This window comes from Jatropha curcas, chromosome 1, assembly GCF_041381405.1.
Source record: "Jatropha curcas cultivar XTBG-Jc1 chromosome 1, XTBG_Jcur_1.0, whole genome shotgun sequence".
Taxonomy (NCBI): domain Eukaryota; kingdom Viridiplantae; phylum Streptophyta; class Magnoliopsida; order Malpighiales; family Euphorbiaceae; genus Jatropha; species Jatropha curcas.
The window spans coordinates 14,966,203-14,986,164 of NC_143151.1; the positions used below are offsets into that span (position 1 = coordinate 14,966,203).

A 19,962-nucleotide genomic window follows, 5' to 3' on the forward strand; every position below is an offset into this window, starting at 1 on the left:
TCAAGAAAGTACTGGTCCAAGAAGCTCGATGATGCTCTTTGGGCCTACAGAACCGCATTCAAAACACCGATTGGCATGTCACCATATCAAATGGTATACGGTAAGGCTTGTCACCTCCCTGTCGAGATGGAGCACAAAGCATACTGGGCAATCCAATTCCTTAACTTTGATGCTAAGGAAGTTGGTCAAAAGAGGTTGCTTCAATTAAACATGATGGATGAAATGAGGGTCCATGCCTATGAAAATGCCAAAATCTATAAGGATCGCACAAAACAATGGCATGATAAGCGTATCACCTTGCGGAATCTCAAGGTATGCCAACAGGTATTACTTTATAACTCTAGACTGCGCCTTTTTCTAGGAAAACTGCGCTCAAGATGGTCCGGCCCATTCACAATTAAAGAAATTTTCCCGCATGGAGCAGTTGAGATAATGGATGGTGACCGGAGTTTCAAGGTTAATGCTCACCGTTTAAAGGTTTATCAAGGAGGAAACTTTGACCCCGTTAAAACCGTTATCAGTCTTGACTAGCTTGAACCAGGTTCAGACCGTCAAGCTTAACGACGTAAAATGAAAGCGCTTATGGGAGACAACCCATTTTCATTTCAATTTAATTGTTTGTTTTGTTTATTGATTGATTTTTCAGGTATAACAAAGATTACAAAAATCAACATGCCATGGCCGTACCAAATTGGCACGACGGTATTTAGCTAAAAAAAAAAATGGCACGCCTGGAACCGTGCCATGCAGCACGCCTGTGCCACACTAGTCCGCCCAAAGCAAACCGAATGGCACGCCCGTGCAAGGTCAGCATTTTTCAGTGTACAGGAGAGATGCGTGCACGCCCCAGGCCGTGCCATCTCGCACGCCCGTGCCCGCTTGCATCAGGACTTCCAGGGGCTTGCACGCCCTGAACCGTGCCATCTCGCACGCCCGTGCCAGGTAAGTGAAGCTTTGTCTCGCAGGAAAGATGCGCGCACGCCTCAGGTTGTGCCATCTCGCACGCCCGTGCCCACTTGAATCAGGACTTCCAGGGGCTTGCACGCCCTGAACCGTGCCATCTCGCACGCCCGTGCGTGCTATGAATCAGGACTTCCAGGGGCTTGCACAGTCCAGACCGTGCTGAACCGCACGCCCGTGCGCGCTATGCTATTTAAATCGCACGCCCTAATCCTGTTTCATTGCATCTCGCACACCCTAGCCGCCAACGCCCTCTTCTCCATTTTTCTCTCATTTTCTCTCGTTTTCTCTCACTTTTCTCTCTTTTTCTTCACTATTTTTCATCATAATGCCTCCCAGGTACAAACGTAGCAGGCCTGCTTCATCTGTAGCAGCTGGACACCGATCTTCTCGCTCTTCCACTGCATCTCCACCATCTGACAGTCCACCATTGCCTCCATTTGAGACAAGCTCCCCCGAGCAAGTAGAAAGGTATCACAAACTCTCCTCATAATACGACCCTAGCCAATTAACAAGTAGTCTTGCAAATCAACAAGGAACATCTAGCGGAAAGCATGCAATCTCGGAAGTACCCGACAATCCCTTTAACCCCCAAGTACTCTTGAAGAGAGAAAGCAAGGAATTTAGAACAAGAATCAGAAACTTACCTTCAAGTACTCTTGAAAACAACTCTGAAATTCTTGGTGCAATTAATCTTGTAGAACTCACAAGCTTAACTACTAGGATATTTTGGTTCTATGAAGAACACAATCTGTTCTTGAAAGAACAAGAAGAAAATGTTTTGTTTTGATTTCAATTCAATGGTGGCTGCTGTGCAACTCTTACAACAATATAAGTAAAGTAACCTAAGCTAACCCTAATTTAGCTATTAACTTAAGTTAGCCCAAGCTTATCCCTAATGTGGCCCAAATGGGCTTAATTAAATACAAGTCCAAGCTAACTACTTAAAACAATCCTGACTTAAACATTAACTAACTTAGGCTGGCCCTACTCTAGAAAATAAGCCCAACCAACCTTACACTTAATTAATTAAGTCCACTAAAAGAATTTAAACAAAATAGGGCAAATGGGCCGAAGGCCCTACACAACCCATACTTAAGCTCATAATAAGATAACAACCTCCTAAATTTGCCTAAGTATAGAATCATGTAAAATGCATCAAATGGCAGCCTCATTGCATGCCTCAAGCATCATAACAAGCTTTGGTGCTTCTTCAAGTTCAATCTCACATCTTGCATAATTATGATCTTGAAGCTCCAATGTGATTTGTTCTTGAGCAAATGCATTCAAGGCTGTTCGTAGCTTGGTTGCACGGGCTCTTGTGATTGGCCCCATGGGTAGAGCTAGAGGATCCTTCACCTTGCTTCCTTGATCCGTATCACCTCACGCCCTATTTTACCAAATAAATTTATAGATGAGGATGCCTTGTCAATAGTTGGACTTAGGGATGCTGTGATAGAGCCATTAAGGCGAGTGGGGTGGGGCAATTTTTGAAATGAAAGATCCAGTGTATGCCCCTCTGACATTAGAATTTTTAAGTTCCTATTATTCCATCATTAGATTTCCAGTCAGATGTGTTCGGAATTTTGTTCGGTTTCGACTGCTTGGTAGAGATTTTGAACTGTCAATAGATGAATTGAGTCACATCTTTGGTTTTCCCACTGAGAATGCAGTTACACAGCTCCCTACAGATTCTTTTGATTCAGATAGGTGGAATGAATTAACAAGAGAAACCCGTTATAACCCTAGATTCTCTAAAGCATCGAAACTGAAAAATCCTGCTTTGCGATATATACACAAATTTTTGGTAAACACAATCTTTGGTCGGAGTGAAAGTGATGGAGTTTTAGGAAGAAATGAGCTGTATTTTCTATGGGCCATACACCACGGAGTCTTAATAAATGTGGGTTACTGGTTGGGACAAAAATGGGCTCGAGTTGCACGCGCAAATAAGGGAGCCATCATGATCAGTAGTTTTGTCACTAGAATTGCTACCTACTTGCGGGTATGGAATCCGACTAGGCCAATTTATGACAGTCTTAGTGGAGGCCAAGGTACCAGACTCGATATCGACATGATGATCCATATGAAGATAGTGGAGAAAGCCGAAGATTCTTATCGTTTGGTGGGCGCTCCAGCAGAGAGTTCTGATCATGCAACCGCTCAGGATGCCGGTGGTGCTGACACAGAGGAGGATATTCCCCCTTCTTTCCCTGCTTTTGGTGTTTCTGGTGCAGGTACCTCCGAAGCTGGACCTTCTTTCTAGGGCACCTCCACCGTGTCCAATGATGAGGTGCTCGCCCGCATACTATCCCGCATGGATGTGTTCGATACCCGGCTTAATAACATGGAGTCCATGATCGCTGACCGGTTCCAGTCCATTGAGCTCACGCAGGGCAGCCTTGATTCTCGCTTGGACACTCTGCAGGGTCACTACCAGGGGCTCTCCACTCAGCTTCAGACTGTGATTCAGTTGCTGCAACCTCCTCCACCTCCTCCGGAAACCTGATAGATTTCCCATCATTTTGGTTATTCTTTCTTAATTTTTCTGTGTGTTAAACATTTCGCATTGGTTTTTGTTTGAATACTTTAAATTTTAGTTAATTGCATTTTACATACTTGGAAATTTAATTGTTTTTCAATTTTAATATTTTGGCATTTTTAGTATGTTTCTAACATTATAGATTGGCTGAACTTCGCCGCCCCGCTTCATTACATTATCTCAAATCAATGCTGGTATTTTTCTCCACTTATTCTCTATTAAAATTTACATAAGTTTGGGGAAGTGCATCTAGCTCATTGAGGACAATGTGCTTAATTAAGTTGGGGGAGGAGACATTTTTCTCATGAATTTTGTTTTATTGTAATAAATACAATAAGTATGGAATAATTATGATCAAATTTAAAATTTATCTTAAAATTATTAACCTTTGATTAAATTAATTCTGTTTCCAAAAGTTAATTGCTTTCAGCCAAAAATTTTATTTTTAACTTAACATACTTCTTTGATTTAACCATTTGTTAAAAACAACAACCTTTGTTTAGCATAATACATGATATGTTTCAAGTCAATAAAGGATGAGGGTATTATGAAAAGAATAAGTGATTAACGGAAATCCATTTTAAACAAAGTAGTAAGGAGCATAAAATGCAACTACTTATTACTTATATTCCCATATATATATATATATATATATATATATATATATATATAAGTGGTATAGAGCATAAAATGCAACCACAAAAGAGGCAAAAGGTGAGAAGTGGTATGGAGCATAAAATGCAACCACTTTGTGTGAAAGTAATAGGTTACCTAAAAATACCTTGAGATGAGAAATATTACATTTGTGCTAAAACTTAAATACTTACAATTTTGTTAACTCATGTTTAATAAAAAGAATATGTTATATTAAAATTTTGAATTTTGGCTAGAAAATAATTGACATAGGAAACATATAATTTACTCTTATGTTAATAATTGGATATTTATTAAATTCGTGAATAATTATTCCAAACTATTTTGAGCTAGCATTTTAATTTTATTTGCTTGAGGACAAGCAATAGTTTAAGTTTGGGGAACTTTGATAGTGGTAATGTTTATAGTATTTTTATTATAATTTTTACTAAGATTCCTAGTATTTTTAATTAAGTTTATATAGTATTGTTATGTTTTTATTTAAAAGCTTCCTTGAAACACAACTCACTTGATTTTGAGAAAATTTGTAGGATTATGCAAGAAAAGGACAAAAATAAGGCAAAATATAGCTTGGCACCGCCCCAGCCCGTGCTGAGCCGCACGCCAGTGCTACACATGCCCCAGACTTCCAGAGCCGCGCACACTCCTGGCCGTGCCAAGGCGCACGCCCGTGCGCTGAAGCCTGGCAAGACCGTGCTAGACAACACGACCCGTGCTGAAGCCTCCAGACTTTCAGAGCCTGGCACGCCCTAGACCGTGCCAGGCAGCACGCCCGTGCCAATCAAGAAATCCTGAATTTAAGTCAAAAGTTGCCAACTAATTCCTACCATTTTCACAATACACTTTGGATACTCTCTTCACATGCCAGTCAAGGTTCAACCATATGCATTTGGAAAGCCATAATTGAGAGCAATTTATGGCTTGATTTAGAACTTTTCCACCTCACAAAGTTGGACTTTACTCATTAAAGCATAAGGCTTGTTCCCTCAAGAAGTCTATATAAAGAGGGGAAGGAACCATTCCAAACACACACATTACACTACACTCTTCTCCCATCCCTCATTTTATAGCTTTGTTTACAGCTTTGTTCTTAGAAGTTAAGTATTCAAGAGTTGTGCAAAGTTTCAAGGAAGCCATCCAAGCAACCTATCACTAGTTCTTATTTCTAAACTCTTAATCTTGTTTATTTCTTTCATTATTCTTATTGATTATGGAATATTTATCAAGTATTATTGAGTTTTATTTAAGTACTATGTGTAACTAAATTCTTATACTAGGGGTTTGATGTAGCTTAATCTCTTTTCCAATTTATGCAATTAGTTTTATTTTTCCTTATTCAAGTTATGATTTATTAATGAACTTAATGCCTCTAGGCAGAATCTTCCCCTAGATTGATTCATTTCAATTATCACTTTCGGAAGAAAGATCTTTGATATGAAAAGGTTAATAAAACACATGAGAATAATAACTTGACGCAGAAGCTATATGATTTGACTCATGGGGGGGTTTTTATGATTTATCAACCTTAAATTGTAAATTCATAAACAACTACATAACTTAATGATTTAATTCATATTTGATTGCGCTATTGGAAGATAGGTAATTAAATGGAATTAAAATAGCTAGCAATACATCGGAAGAGCTTGTTAGTGAATTCAGAGTTGTTTCCCCTACTTGAATAATTAAATTGATTAATGAACTAATGAAATAAATTGGAAAGAATTAAGTGAAATCAAAAACCCCTAGTAGCTTTACTTCCTTGATCCCTTTCAACCAATTTTTATTTACTTGATTCTTGTTTATTTTACATTGATCGACAATTATCTCAATTATCGTTTAAATAATAACAAGATAACATAATTTTGGTACTTGGATTTCAATCTTCGTGGGAACGATATCTTACTCATCATATACTACTTGTAGCGATTCGTGCACTTGCGAATAGAGCTGTCACCGTTCCCTGTCTAATTTTCCTACCTGGGAATTTCGGTGCTCGACAGGCTGAGGATGAACTAGGTTTTACCTGCTGTCCCCCGGGCATCCATTCGTGGTTAGGAACTCTTTGGTGTGACTGATGTGTATGTATATCTAAATGGAAGAGCAGGATGACCAAGCCCTTGCATAACATGTGCATAATCTGCTTTGATTTGATCTGGTGATTCAGTGGGTAACTTGGGCGTCAGTTTATTTTATTGAATTTATTATTTTTTCTTTAATTATTTTCTTAGCTGGTGGGGATTTTTTGTGAACAAAGGAAACGTTTGACAATGTCAACTTGAATATCTACGTGATGAATCTACATTCAGTGTGCAGTCATTTTATTAGGAATATACACGTGACGAATCTATATTCAGTGTGCATATATATATATATATATATATATATATATATATATATATATATATATATATATATATATATATATATATATATATCAAGGTGCAATAAAAATATTTATGTTCTTAGTTAAATTGTTCAATACTTCCAATTGCCTGTCTGAGGATGAACAACGGTGGAGAAGTAACCCGCAGAGCTATAGAAGTAAATTTCTAATTTCATTAGTTACTTAAAATTTTGTATATTTATATGTAAAGACTCTATTATTCTAATTATTATTGAACTTCGCAGTTGTAGGCCTCATATGTCTTTAATAGTGCAAATGGGTATAACCCATCAACTCATATATGTTTTAATTATTTATCTAGGTATATCTGTTAATCAATTAGCCCATATTATGAATGATGTGTGTTGTAAATAGCCCGAGTCATGAATTAATTTGAGATGTTGAAATTAGGGCAGGGATATATGATTACTTGACTTATATATAAAATTGATATTGGCTTGCAATTCCTAAGATTCGTCGATGTAATTGAATTGTGGTGATTTAGACTTACTATGGCCTTAAGGGCTTTAAGCTTACTTGGGCCCTAATGTCAGTCTCGCCACGGTTTTAGGTCATGATAACTGAGCTCCGCAGTTAGAGAGTTTTGTGTTACAATTTATCATGTTAAAGTTATTAGTGTACTGTTCAATAAACCTGTGGAATTTCTAATTATGCCTCTAAAGGTATGAGTGGACCAGCTTGCCCACATTATAGATGACGTTAATGGTATGTAAATATAGATTCGAGCTATGAATTATTTGAATATGAAATCTAGACTAGAGATAATTTGGCGATATGACTTAATAATGTTATATTGTAGGCTTATTGTTCCTAGAATTAACTAGAAGAAATGGATCCATGAGAGCTGTCCACCCAGCATGGTATTCCGTTCAGCAGTTCGCAACCGAATAGCCTCACACGCCTTCCACGGCTTCAATAGGCCTTTCAAGGTCTTAGAATACTGAACCAGAATAGCATACAGGGGGTACACATTGGAGACTAGGATCTTTGCATTAATGGAGAAAACTACTTAGCACAGCAACTATTTTCAGAAAGGAGAAAGGAGAAGATTTAGAAAGGCCATAGAGAGAAAACACACTAGATTATATTTATGAAGTTTTCTTATCAGTTTTTCTTCTTAGTAATCATAGTTGTTTGGAACTTTTGCCATCAGCGGCTGAGAAATGGAGGATCTTCTTTTTCCAGACATGGGCTGGTAACACATCAGGATTGATCATTGTACAATGTGAACCAATATCAAAGAGAGCAGTAACTGTAACCGGTTTCTCATACTTATCAGGAAGGACGTGCATTGAGATTAATGGCACAGGATGAGAAAACTGTACAGAACTGATATCAGGGGAGGAAGGAAGGGATTCTTCAGGTTCAGGAGATGATAATGGAAATAAGATAAGAGATGAGGAGTCTGAGAGACTCGGAGATGAGACAGGTGTAGGAATTTTACATGGTGCAGGTATATCAGGAAAACAATAGGAAATTTCTGCAAAAGAAAGGTCATCAAAAGGATTTGGACTTAGAGGAAGTGGTGATAGAGGACAAGAGATGAAGTCTGGAGATTCAGGACAAACAATATCTGGGGGTTCCTGTTTAAGAGTAATAGGAGGACCAATAGTGAGGACAGGAGTCATGTCATCAGAATCGGTGTCTGAATCTGAATCAGAATCTGAATAAGGAAGAGCAAAGAGAGTTGCTGGAGAAGCCGAGTCTTCTTCTGAGAACAGAGATTCCAAATCATGATCTGAATCATAATCAGGACAAGAAACTTTAAGTTGGTGAAGAAGAGCAATAGTTTGTTTAGGCTTCTTGGGACAATTCTTTGCATAATGCCCTGTTTTGCCACAGATATAACATCTGTCAGACTTTTGGCAAGACTTTGACTTCCTTTTGAACCAACGCATCTTTCTGAAGCGGTGCTTCTTCTTGCGGGGGAAGAACATGGACTTCTGATGCTTGGAATGTTTAGAATGTTTTGAGTGCTTTGAACGCCGAGGATGACATTCACAGGAAGTATCTTTGCACTTGGTTTGGAAAGGATGAGAACAAGCAGATTTTAACAGGGAATCACCTTTAGCAATCTTTTTGAAAAGGCGTTGTTGTTCACACATGCGATCCACAGCGGTGAGAGTATTTTGCCAAATTTCACAAGTTTAAGGGCAGCAATATTAGGACCACATAATCGTTGAACTTCAGGTTGAATCAGCTGAGGAAGAGATGCAATAAAGGTGAGTTTTAAGTTCTCATCTTTATAACCACCGATTTCATGGTAAAGATGATTCATACGCTGATAGTGTTTTTCCAGATCCCGGAATTTCAACGAACAACATTTTCGATCAAAAAACTCTTGTTTCCGTTGTTGATAAATCAACTGATAATTGCCAAGGAATTGATTATGGATTGTGACAAGGACAGCACTAATACTTCTTTCAGCAAGGAATTCTTTTGCTCATATTCAGAAAGACCATTAAAGAACCATTCGCGAAGGGACCCAGTAAAGCGGGAAGTGAATTCAGCAAGAACTTTCTTCAGATTAGCATAGGGAGCAGTCATCTGGGTATCAAGCCAGGCATTAATTCAAGAATGCGACTGCGCCATTTTCCAGGTGGGATATCATCAAAAGTAAACCAAGGACCAGCTGTTGGACGAGGAGGAGCTGGTTGATCTTGAGGGAGATCAAAGGGTGCATCATCAAAAGGATCATCAGGATGTTCTACTTTTGGTTCCATTGGTGGCTGTTCATTCATCAGGACTTGTGGAAGAGAAAAGGAAGAAGATGATGAAGTAGCTAAGAAAGTGTCATCGACATCACTAGATGAACCAGAAGCTGGTGTTGCCATAAATTGTGGGAAGGCAGGGCCTTTATCTTTGGATTTTGGAGGAGGCACAAAGCTTGTTTGAGAAGAAGAGGTAGAAGGTAAAGAAGATGAGGAAGGTCGTCTTCGAGGTTTGGGAGGTTCTCTTGGAATAAGGTCAGCTATTGAAGGGAACATTTTTATAGGAGATGGAGAAGGAGTAAACATTGGTGGAGGTAATGCATAATCAAAGGGATAAGAAGGTGGAGGAACTGGAGGTTGTAAGATTTATCTCTTTCAATTTCTTCAACTTGGCGTCGGAGCTGGCGAATTTCTCTTTCTTTCTCAGCAAACATAGGAGAGGATGGATTAGTTTCAATGAGAAAGTTGAGTTCTTTATCAGCTTGGAAATTCTTCGTAGAAGATCATCATGCATTTGTTGAGCTTCCTGACGGAAGGAAGAGACAGAAGAAGCCAAATGATCATTCTTTTTCAATGCTTGATTTAATTTGCCATCAATGTTCTTGAGATAGTTGTTTTGGATAACAGCATGACGCGGAACCCAATGAAAATAAGTTTCATGAACTCAATGACAAGTTTTGGAATAGATCAAAGATCTAGAATAAATTCCCCTCTATGGCACCCAAAGCTTAAAGAAGCAAGAACACCAATAATAGAGTAAAAGAATAAGATAAACGCCACAAAGAATTGATAAGTTTACCTTGATTCTTGATGCAATTAGAAGAATGCAATCTCACACTCTCTAAAAACATGAACACGCCTAAGCATGAAGAAATAGTCTTTAATTCATTAATTGTTGATTGTTGAAAATTACAAAATAACAAGCTATTTATACTTAATCTAAGAGGTCCAGATCCTTAGAGGATTTAGAGTTAGCTAAGGAGTAGGATTTAGCAAATCTAAACCAACTAAGGAGTTGACTAACAAAATCATAACAACTTAAGGATTTGGATATCTATTCCAAATCTACTAAAGATTGACTAAATCTAAACAAAATAAGGCTAATTAATCAAGGGTGGCCGAAATATTGGAGGCCCAACCCATTAACAAAGCAAAAAAAACACAAAATAAGCTAACTAGCTTCCTTCGCGAGCGCGAGCTTCACATACGCGAGCGCGACCACACCTCGCGAGCGCGATTCTACCGTGCGCGAGCGCGAGAAGCGCAAAGGAGAGGCAGAGAATTAGGCAACGCAAGTCGCGAGCGCGATTCCAACATGCGCGAGCGCGAGCGACACTTCGCGAGCGCGAACCTTCACTGCGCGAGCGCGAGAAGCGCAAAGGAGAGGCAGAGAGTTAGGCAGCGCAAATCGCGAGCGCGATTCCAACATGCGCGAGCGCGAGCGACACTCGCGAGCGCGAACCTTCACTGCGCGAGCGCGAGAAGCGCAAAGGAGATGCAGTGAGCTTGCATGGCCTGGGGTGTGCCACCTTGCATGGGCGTGCTATCCAAACATGGTTCCCACTCAACTTGTGCTTCTATTAATGTGAGAAACTTAGGTGTTCCTTCAAGTTCTTCATAGCACTTGTTGAAAGCAAGGTCATGGAGCTCTTGTGTGATTTGTTCTTGAATATATAAGGACATGGTTGCTCCATACTTCTTTGCACGGCTCCTTGTAATTGGTCCATTAGGAAGTGCTAATGGATTGCCATTGTTGTGGTCCTTGTTTCCTTGAGCTCCATAGGTGGTTGGTGGTAGTGGATCCGTATCATCCCCCCCTTCTTTAAAAAGATTTGTCCTCAAATCTGCATCCATGTCAAAGGGAGACAAATCACTAATATTAAAAGTTGCAGAAACATTATACTCACCTGGTAAGTCTATTTTGTAGGCATTGTCATTGATGCGTTCTAAGACTTGGAATGGCCCATCTCCACGTGCATCTAGCTTATTCTTCCTTTGGTTGGGAAATCTTTCCTTGCGAAAGTGTACCCAAACCCAATCACCTAGCATAAGTACTAACTTCTTCCTGCCCTTGTTGGCTTGATTAGCATATTGCTTGTTCCTCTTTTCTATGTTGGCTCTAGCCTTCTCATGTAAAGACTTCACCAATTCTGCCTTTTTCTCACCATCTAGATTAGAAAGTTCATTCAAAGGTAAAGGAACAAGATCTAATACAGTTAGTGGATTAAAGCCATAAACAAGTTCAAATGGGCTAAAACCTGAGGTAGAATGTATGCTACGATTATATGCAAACTCAATGAATGGCAAACAATCTTCCCAAGTTTTCAAGTTCTTACCCACAATAGCACGAAGCAATGTTCCTAAAGTTCTATTCACAACTTCAGTTTGTCCATCTGTTTGTGGATGACAAGTTGTAGAATAAAGTAATTTAGTTTCAAGTTTACCCCACAAAACCCTCCAAAAGTGTGAAAGAAACTTTGCATCCCTATCAGAAACTATTGTTCTTGGTACCCCATGCAATCTTACCACTTCTTTAAAGAATAATTCAGCAATATTATTGGCATCATCAGTTTTATGACAAGGAATAAAATGAGCCATCTTGCTAAATCTATCAACAACAACAAATATGCTATCTTTACCACGTTTAGTCCTAGGTAATCCAAGTACAAAGTCCATAGATATATCAATCCAAGGAGAACTAGGAACAGGTAAAGGCATGTATAATCCATGAGGCATAGACTTAGATTTGGCCTATTTACAAGTAATACAAGAGTTACAAACCCTCTCTACATCTTTAATCATATGAGGCCAATAGAAGTGTTCATTCAACATATCATAAGTCTTATGTACCCCAAAGTGTCCCATCAATCCCCCACTATGAGATTCAATCACAAGCAATTCACGCATAGAACATTTAGGCACACAAAGTTTGTTGTTCTTAAACAAATATCCATCATGTCTATAGAACTTATCAAATGCTCCATGCTCACATGCTACATATATGTTGCCAAAATCAGAATCATTCACATACAAGTCTTTAACATACTCAAATCCAAGCAATTTAGAGCTAAGAGCAGTAATTAGAGTATATCTTCTTGATAATGCATCAGCAACAACATTGTCTTTTCCATGCTTGTATTTAATCACATATGGAAATTGTTCAATAAATTCAACCCACTTACCATGTCTTTTATTGAGCTTACCTTGACCCTTCAAGTGTTTTAGGGCCTCATGGTCAGTATGGATGACAAACTCTTTAGGTAATAAGTAGTGTTGCCAAACATGTAAAGTTCTTACCAAGGCATAAAGCTCTTTGTCATAGGTTGAATAGTTGAGTTGTGCTCCATTCAACTTCTCACTAAAGTAGGCAATTGGCTTCTTTTCTTGCATTAGGACAGCCCCAATTCCCACTCCAGAAGCATCACACTCAATCTCAAAAGTATTATCAAAATTAGGCAAAGAAAGTATAGGTGTAGAAGTTAACTTCCCTTTTAGTGTTTCGAATGCCCTTTGTTGTTCTTCTCCCCACTTAAATCCAACTTCCTTTTTGATAATTTCTGTTAGTGGTGCTGCAATTGAAGAGAAATCTTTAACAAACCTTCTATAGAAGCTTGCCAACCCATGAAAACTCCTAACTTCAGAAACCGATTTGGGAGTTGGCCATTCTTTGATAGCTTTCACTTTCTCCTCATCTACTTCAATACCCTGTGCACTCACAATAAAACCAAGAAATACAAGTCTATCTATACAAAATGTGCATTTGTTAAGTTTAGCATACAACTTTTCTGTCCTCAAAGTTTGTAACACTATCCTAACATGCTCAATATGATCATTAAGAGACTTGCTATAGATGAGTATATCATCAAAGTATACAACCACAAACTTTCCTAAGAAGGCACGCAATACATGGTTCATAAGCCTCATAAAAGTACTAGGTGCATTAGATAGTCCAAAAGGCATAACTAACCATTCATACAAACCATACTTAGTTTTAAAAGCAGTTTTCCATTCATCACCTGGTTGCATTCTAATTTGATGGTAACCACTCATTAAATCAATTTTAGTAAAGTAAGTTGCCCCATGCAATTCATCTAACATATCATCAAGTCTAGGGATAGGGTGTCTATACTTTACTGTGATTTTGTTGACTGCTCTACAATCAACACACATGCGCCATGTTCCATCCTTTTTAGGTACTAGAAGCACGGGAACGGCACACGGGCTCATACTTTCTCTCACCAAACCTTTCTCCATAAGTTCATCCACTTGCCTTTGCAACTCCTTTGTTTCCATTGGATTGCTTCTATAGGCAGGCCTATTTGGAATGGTGGATCCAGGAATGAAGTCAATTTGATGTTCTATTCCTCTTAAAGGTGGTAAACCACTTGGTAATTCACTAGGAAAGACATCATCAAATTCCTGCAACATAGAAACAAACATAGAAGGCAAATTGTCAAGGTTAGTGTTAGATTCAGTAAACAAAACTTCCTTGTACCTAAGAAGCAATATGGGCTTCTCTAAGGCAATGGCACACTTAACCTCTCTAGTTCTTGCATAAAAAGTCTGTTTCTTTTTCTCCTCTCTTTGTTTTTCACTCACAATTGGGCCATTAATTTGTTTTGTTATTTTTGTGGCCTCTTTTCCCTCATCCTTACTTTTTTCTCTCTTTTGTTCTCTCAATCTCAGATTCTCACTCTCTTTTTTTCTCAAGGCCGAAACCTCTCTCTCTCTCTCAATTATCTTTCTTTGGTCTTCATAAACCTCTTGAGGTGATAAAGGTACAAGAACCACCTTTTTCCCTTTATGAATCAAAGAATATCGATTGTGGAATCCATCATGAAGTGCTCTTCTATCATATTGCCATGGTCTTCCCAACAATAGATGTCCAGCTTGCATAGGTACTATATCACACAAAATCTCATCTTCATACCATCCAATAGAAAATGGCACAAGTACCTGTTTAGTTACTTTCACCTCCCCACAATCATTTAACCATTGCAACCTATAAGGCTTAGGATGCTTGAGACAAGTTAAGTTCAGTTTGTTTACCATGTTTACACTAGCAACATTAGTGCAACTACCCCCATCAACAATAAGAGTACACACTTTTCCACTAATCAAACATCTAGTGTGAAATATATTCTCACGTTGCTCAAGGCTTTCTTCTTTTACATGCATGTTCAAAGCACGTCTAGCAACCAAAGCTTCTCCATGTTTAGGAAGTATTAAATTTTCTGAATCATCATTATCATCATCTAAATTAGGCATATCATCATAATCACTACATTCAGATTCAGAACTAATATTCCCATCATCTTTAGCAATCATAACTCTTTTATTAGGACATTGAGATGCATAATGCCCTTTCCCCAAACATTTAAAGCATTTAATTTCTCTAGAAGGGGTTGTAGAGTTAGAAGTACCTTTGTTGCTTTTAAATGGAGTTTGGACAGTTTCTTTACCCTTTGAAGTTGAATCTGTCCTTTGAGAATTTGAACCTCTAAATTCCTTCTTCTCACCTTCTTTAGACCATTTAGATCCCCATGTGTTGTTGGAATACTTGTTGGTGTTGGATCTCCCCTTTTTCTGTCTTTCAAGTTTCATGGCCATATCTACCATCTCCTCTAAGCTTTCATACCTATACATCTCTAAAGCATCAGCAATGTCTTTATTGAGACCCCCTAGGAAACGTGACATGGTGATTTGCTCCTCCTCTTCAATCTTGGCTCTTGCCATGCAAATCTCCATCTCCTTGTAGTATTCTTCAACACTCCTTCCTCCTTGCACCATTCTAGCTAATTTGTTATGTAAATCCCTAAAGTAATGAGTAGGGACAAATTTTTGGTGCATTAGCTCTTTCATGATCTCCCATGGTGGTACGGGTCGTAATCCTTTCCTTCTTCTTTTCAACAGCAATTGTTCCCACCAAAACATGGCATAACCTTTGAATTCAACAGCAGCAAGATGGGATTTCTTTTCTTGAGAATAGCTATGGCATTCAAAGATTTGTTCTACCTTTCTCTCCCATTCAAGGAATTCTTCAGCATTATTGTTGCCTTTGAATTCTGGAATCCTCATCTTAATTGATCCCAAGTCCCCATCAAGTTTATTAGGATTGGTCTCTTCACTCTCTTCATCATCATGGTCCTGAAATCTAGCTTGTGGACGAGTTTTAGTTGTATTAGAGCTTTGTGAAGCCTTTATCTCTTGCAATTCCTCCCTCATGTCTTGGACAAGATTATTGAAGGTTCTAAACTGTCCTTGAATTGCTTCCATGAAGAGTTTTAATTGAGGATCTTTAATTGGAATTCCATCATTACCATCTCCAGATTTGCCTGTGCTCATGGTTAGTATTCAAAAGAAAACACAAGAAGATTTGAGTTAATGGTAATTCACTCCCTCACGTGTTTACACTCTTGAATCACTCCTTGCAATTCTTCCAATTGAACTTCAGAATCTTAGTTCAACCAACCAACTCAAAGATCACGTTTAGAGTCAAGGAATAAAACTTAACAATGAAAAGCAAGCACAAAATCTAGAAAGAAGACAAAAAAAACGATATGGACAGTAGCACAAGAACATAAACAATGCACTACTTTAATGATCAATTAGAGTGTAGTGAACAAGCAAACACACCCTAACAATGTAATAGAAGCAATAGAAAGTTCACACAAAAAACAAGAAACTAGAATTTAAAAGACAATTTTAGGATATAATGTATGAATTTAGCTTACTACAAAGCAAACCAAATATGGACCTAATTAATTCTACCCAAAACAAAGCAAGCAAACAAAGAAAAATCAAAAGAACACAATTTTAAGATAGAGCTAGAACAGAGCACGAGCGTGTGTAATTAGGCCTAGTCCAACAAGTGGTAGGCAAGATCTAGCACGGGTGTGCTTGAGGTGTAGCACGGGCGTGCTGCCTTGTTCCCTTTTTAATGCAACCCAATTTAAGTAGGATTCTTAGATTTGACAAGGATTGTAGTAGATTTTCTCAATCTCAAAGATATGGTCAACTAATCTTTGTTATCTTATCCACAAGTAGTTAAGATTGGATTTTATCACAAGATTATGGTGGATAAACTAAATCCCACAAAATATGGTCAAATCCCTTAGGATTAGGCACAATCCCACTAGATATGGTCAAATCTCTTAAGGATTAGGAATAATCCCACAAATTATGGCAAAATCCCACAAAATAAGGTAAAATCCCTTTGAATTAGGATCAAATCTCTTGGTTGCAGGAACAAAATCAAGATCCACACAAGCAATTTCAATGGTGGACGAAATTTTCTTTCTATACTCTTTTTTTTTTTTTTTTTTTTAACAACAAGATCTAAGATCTAAACTTCCAGAATTGAAACAAGCACGAAATTACTAAATTTAATTGAAACAAAAACGAATTGAAACAATCAAACAAGAAAACAAACATAAAAGAATAAGATGAAGAAGAAAACAAACACAAGAACAATAAGAATAAGAAAAACAAATAAACACAGATCCTAGAGCTAAGATAAATAAGAATTTACCTTAATCTTTGGCTCTGATACCAAACTGACGCGGAACCCAATGAAAATAAATTTCATGAACTCAATGACAAGTTTTGGAATAGATCAAAGATCTAGAATAAATTCCCCTCTATGGCACCCAAAGCTTAAAGAAGCAAGAACACCAATAATAGAGTAAAAGAATAAGATAAACACCACAAAGAATTGATAAGTTTACCTTGATTCTTGATGCAATTAGAAGAATGCAATCTCACACTCTCTAAAAACATGAACACGCCTAAGCATGAAGAAATAGTCTTTAATTCATTAATTGTTGATTGTTGAAAATTACAAAATAACAAGCTATTTATACTTAATCTAAGAGGTCCAGATCCTTAGAGGATTTAGAGTTAGCTAAGGAGTAGGATTTAGCAAATCTAAACCAACTAAGGAGTTGACTAACAAAATCATAACAACTTAAGGATTTGGATATCTATTCCAAATTTACTAAAGATTGACTAAATCTAAACAAAATAAGGCTAATTAATCAAGGGTGGCCGAAATATTGGAGGCCCAACCCATTAACAAAGCAAAAAAAACACAAAAAAAGCTAACTAGCTTCCTTCGCGAGCGCGAGCTTCACATACGCGAGCGCGACCACACCTCGCGAGCGCGATTCTACCGTGCGCGAGCGCGAGAAGCGCAAAGGAGAGGCAGTGAGTTAGGCAGCGCAAATCGCGAGCGCGATTCCAACATGCGCGAGCGCGAGCGACACTCGCGAGCGCGAACCTTCACTGCGCGAGCGCGAGAAGCGCAAAGGAGATGCAGTGAGCTTGCATGGCCTGGGGTGTGCCACCTTGCATGGGCGTGCTATCCAAACATGGTTCCCACTCAACTTGTGCTTCTATTAATGTGAGAAACTTAGGTGTTCCTTCAAGTTCTTCATAGCACTTGTTGAAAGCAAGGTCATGGAGCTCTTGTGTGATTTGTTCTTGAATATATAAGGACATGGTTGCTCCATACTTCTTTGCACGGCTCCTTGTAATTGGTCCATTAGGAAGTGCTAATGGATTGCCATTGTTGTGGTCCTTGTTTCCTTGAGCTCCATAGGTGGTTGGTGGTAGTGGATCCGTATCAGGTAACACCAATAATCGAGCAAAGAACAAGATAAACGCCACAAACAAGTTGATAAGCTTACCTTAATTCTTGATGCAATTAGAGGAAGCAATCTCTCACTATCACTCTAAGCAAAGGAGTACAAGCAAAGCTTAAACAAATGAAGTTTTCAATATCTCAAAAATCGTGTTCTTACATGGAATACAAGATATTTATACTAAAACAAGAAACTAGGGCTTAATGAAGCATAAAACACATAAAACACGTTACTGTAGCGCGTCTGAGTTCCTGTAGCACGTTACTGTAGAAAAGTCAAATTTACTGTAGCAAAGTCAAACTGATTGGCGCGGTTCCTGTAGCGCTTCTGAGTTCCTGTAGCACTGTAGCGCTTCTGAGTTCCTTAGCACGTTACTGTAGCAGCGTGCTTTCCTCCACTTAAAGAGCCACCAACAACATTAGAAGCTTAGGAATGCCTTCAAGTTCCTCACAACACTTGTTGAATGCAACATCATGCAGTTCTTGTGTTATTTGGGCTTGAACAAATAATGATATGGCTGCCCCATATCGCTTGGCACGGCTCCTTGTAATCGGTCCAATAGGAAGCACCAATGGATCTCCTTCATCATTCACCATGCCTCCTTGTGATCCAGCGACGAGTGATGATGGATCTGTATCAATCTTAATGCTTGATTGGCAGCTGTTGTTGTAGGCAAACTCCATGAGAGGTACATATCTGTCCCAACTGCCTTCAAATTCTATAACACATGATCTCATCATGTCTTCTAGAATTTGAATGACTCTCTCTGATTGGCCATCTGTTTGAGGATGAAATGCAGTGCTGAAATGCAATCTCGTCCCTAATGCTTCCTGCAGTTTACCCCAAAACTTCGATGTAAACCTTGGATCACGATCCGATATAATGGATGATGGAACTCCATGTAGTCGAACTATTTCGCTAACATAAATGTCTGCTAACTTGTCCAGAGAATAGTCCATCCGAACTGGTAGAAAGTGTGCGGACTTAGTTAATCTGTCCACGATCAACCATACTGCATCATGCTTCCACTGCGTCTGAGGTAATCCAGTAACAAAATCCATCGTGATCTGATCCCACTTCCATGTTGGCACTGTTATTGGATGAAGCAACCCAGATGGCAGTTGATGTTCTGCTTTTACTTGTTGACATGTTAAACATCTTGTTACAACATTTCCGATATCTTTCTTCATGCCCGGCCACCAATAGCCTTTCTTCAAATCTTGATACATCTTGGTACTACCTGGATGCATTGTATATGGACTGTTATGAGCTTCATGCAGAATCTTTTGTCTAAGCTCCCCTATCTGTGGTACAACAACTCTGTCTTCATAGAATAAGACTCCACTGTTATCCAATCTGAATTTCCCACCATGATCTTCTTGTACTTGCTTTACCCATAGTGCTGTTTGTGCATCTTCTGTGCCTTTGCAACTTCCTGAACCCAAGATGGCTGTACTTGCATCTGTGCTAGAATAACTCCCTGCTGTTGCAACTCCATGCTAATTCTCATTGCTCTCAAAGCAAACGATGATTTTCGGCTAAGGGCATCAGCTACCACGTTAGCTTTGCCCGGATGGTAATTAATGACATAATCATAATTAGCCAGAATCTGCATCCACTTCCGTTGTCTTGAATTCAAGTCCTTCTGTGTCGGTAAATACTTTAAACTCTGATGATCTATGTAAATGTAACACTTTTCACCATACAGGTAATGCCGCCATACCTTGAATGCTAGAACAATGGCTGCCAATTCTAAATCATGGGTTGGATAATTCAATTCATGTGGCTTCAACTGTCTGGAGACATAAGCTACCACTTTCCTTTCTTGCATGAGTACACATCCTAACCCAGTATGAGAGGCATCACTGTAAATCTCAAAGTCTTTACCTGACACTGGCTGGGTCAACACTGGTGCTTCAGTCAACTTTTTCTTCAAAGTGTCAAAACTCTGCTGACATCTATCATCCCATTGGAATACAACTGCTTTCTTCAATAATCTTGTTAAAGGTGATGCAATGATGGAGAATCCTTTTACGAACCTTCTGTAAT

General features: G+C 38.7%; 1 protein-coding gene across 1 annotated transcript; it reads left to right on the forward strand.

The window, feature by feature from the left end:
- The first annotated feature begins 210 nt into the window (after positions 1-210).
- Positions 211-531, forward strand: LOC149499047 (uncharacterized). The gene has a single exon (XM_089721785.1). The coding sequence runs from the start codon at positions 211-213 to the stop codon at positions 529-531; it is 321 nt and encodes a 106-aa protein (XP_089577911.1).
- Positions 532-19,962: the final 19,431 nt, after the last annotated feature.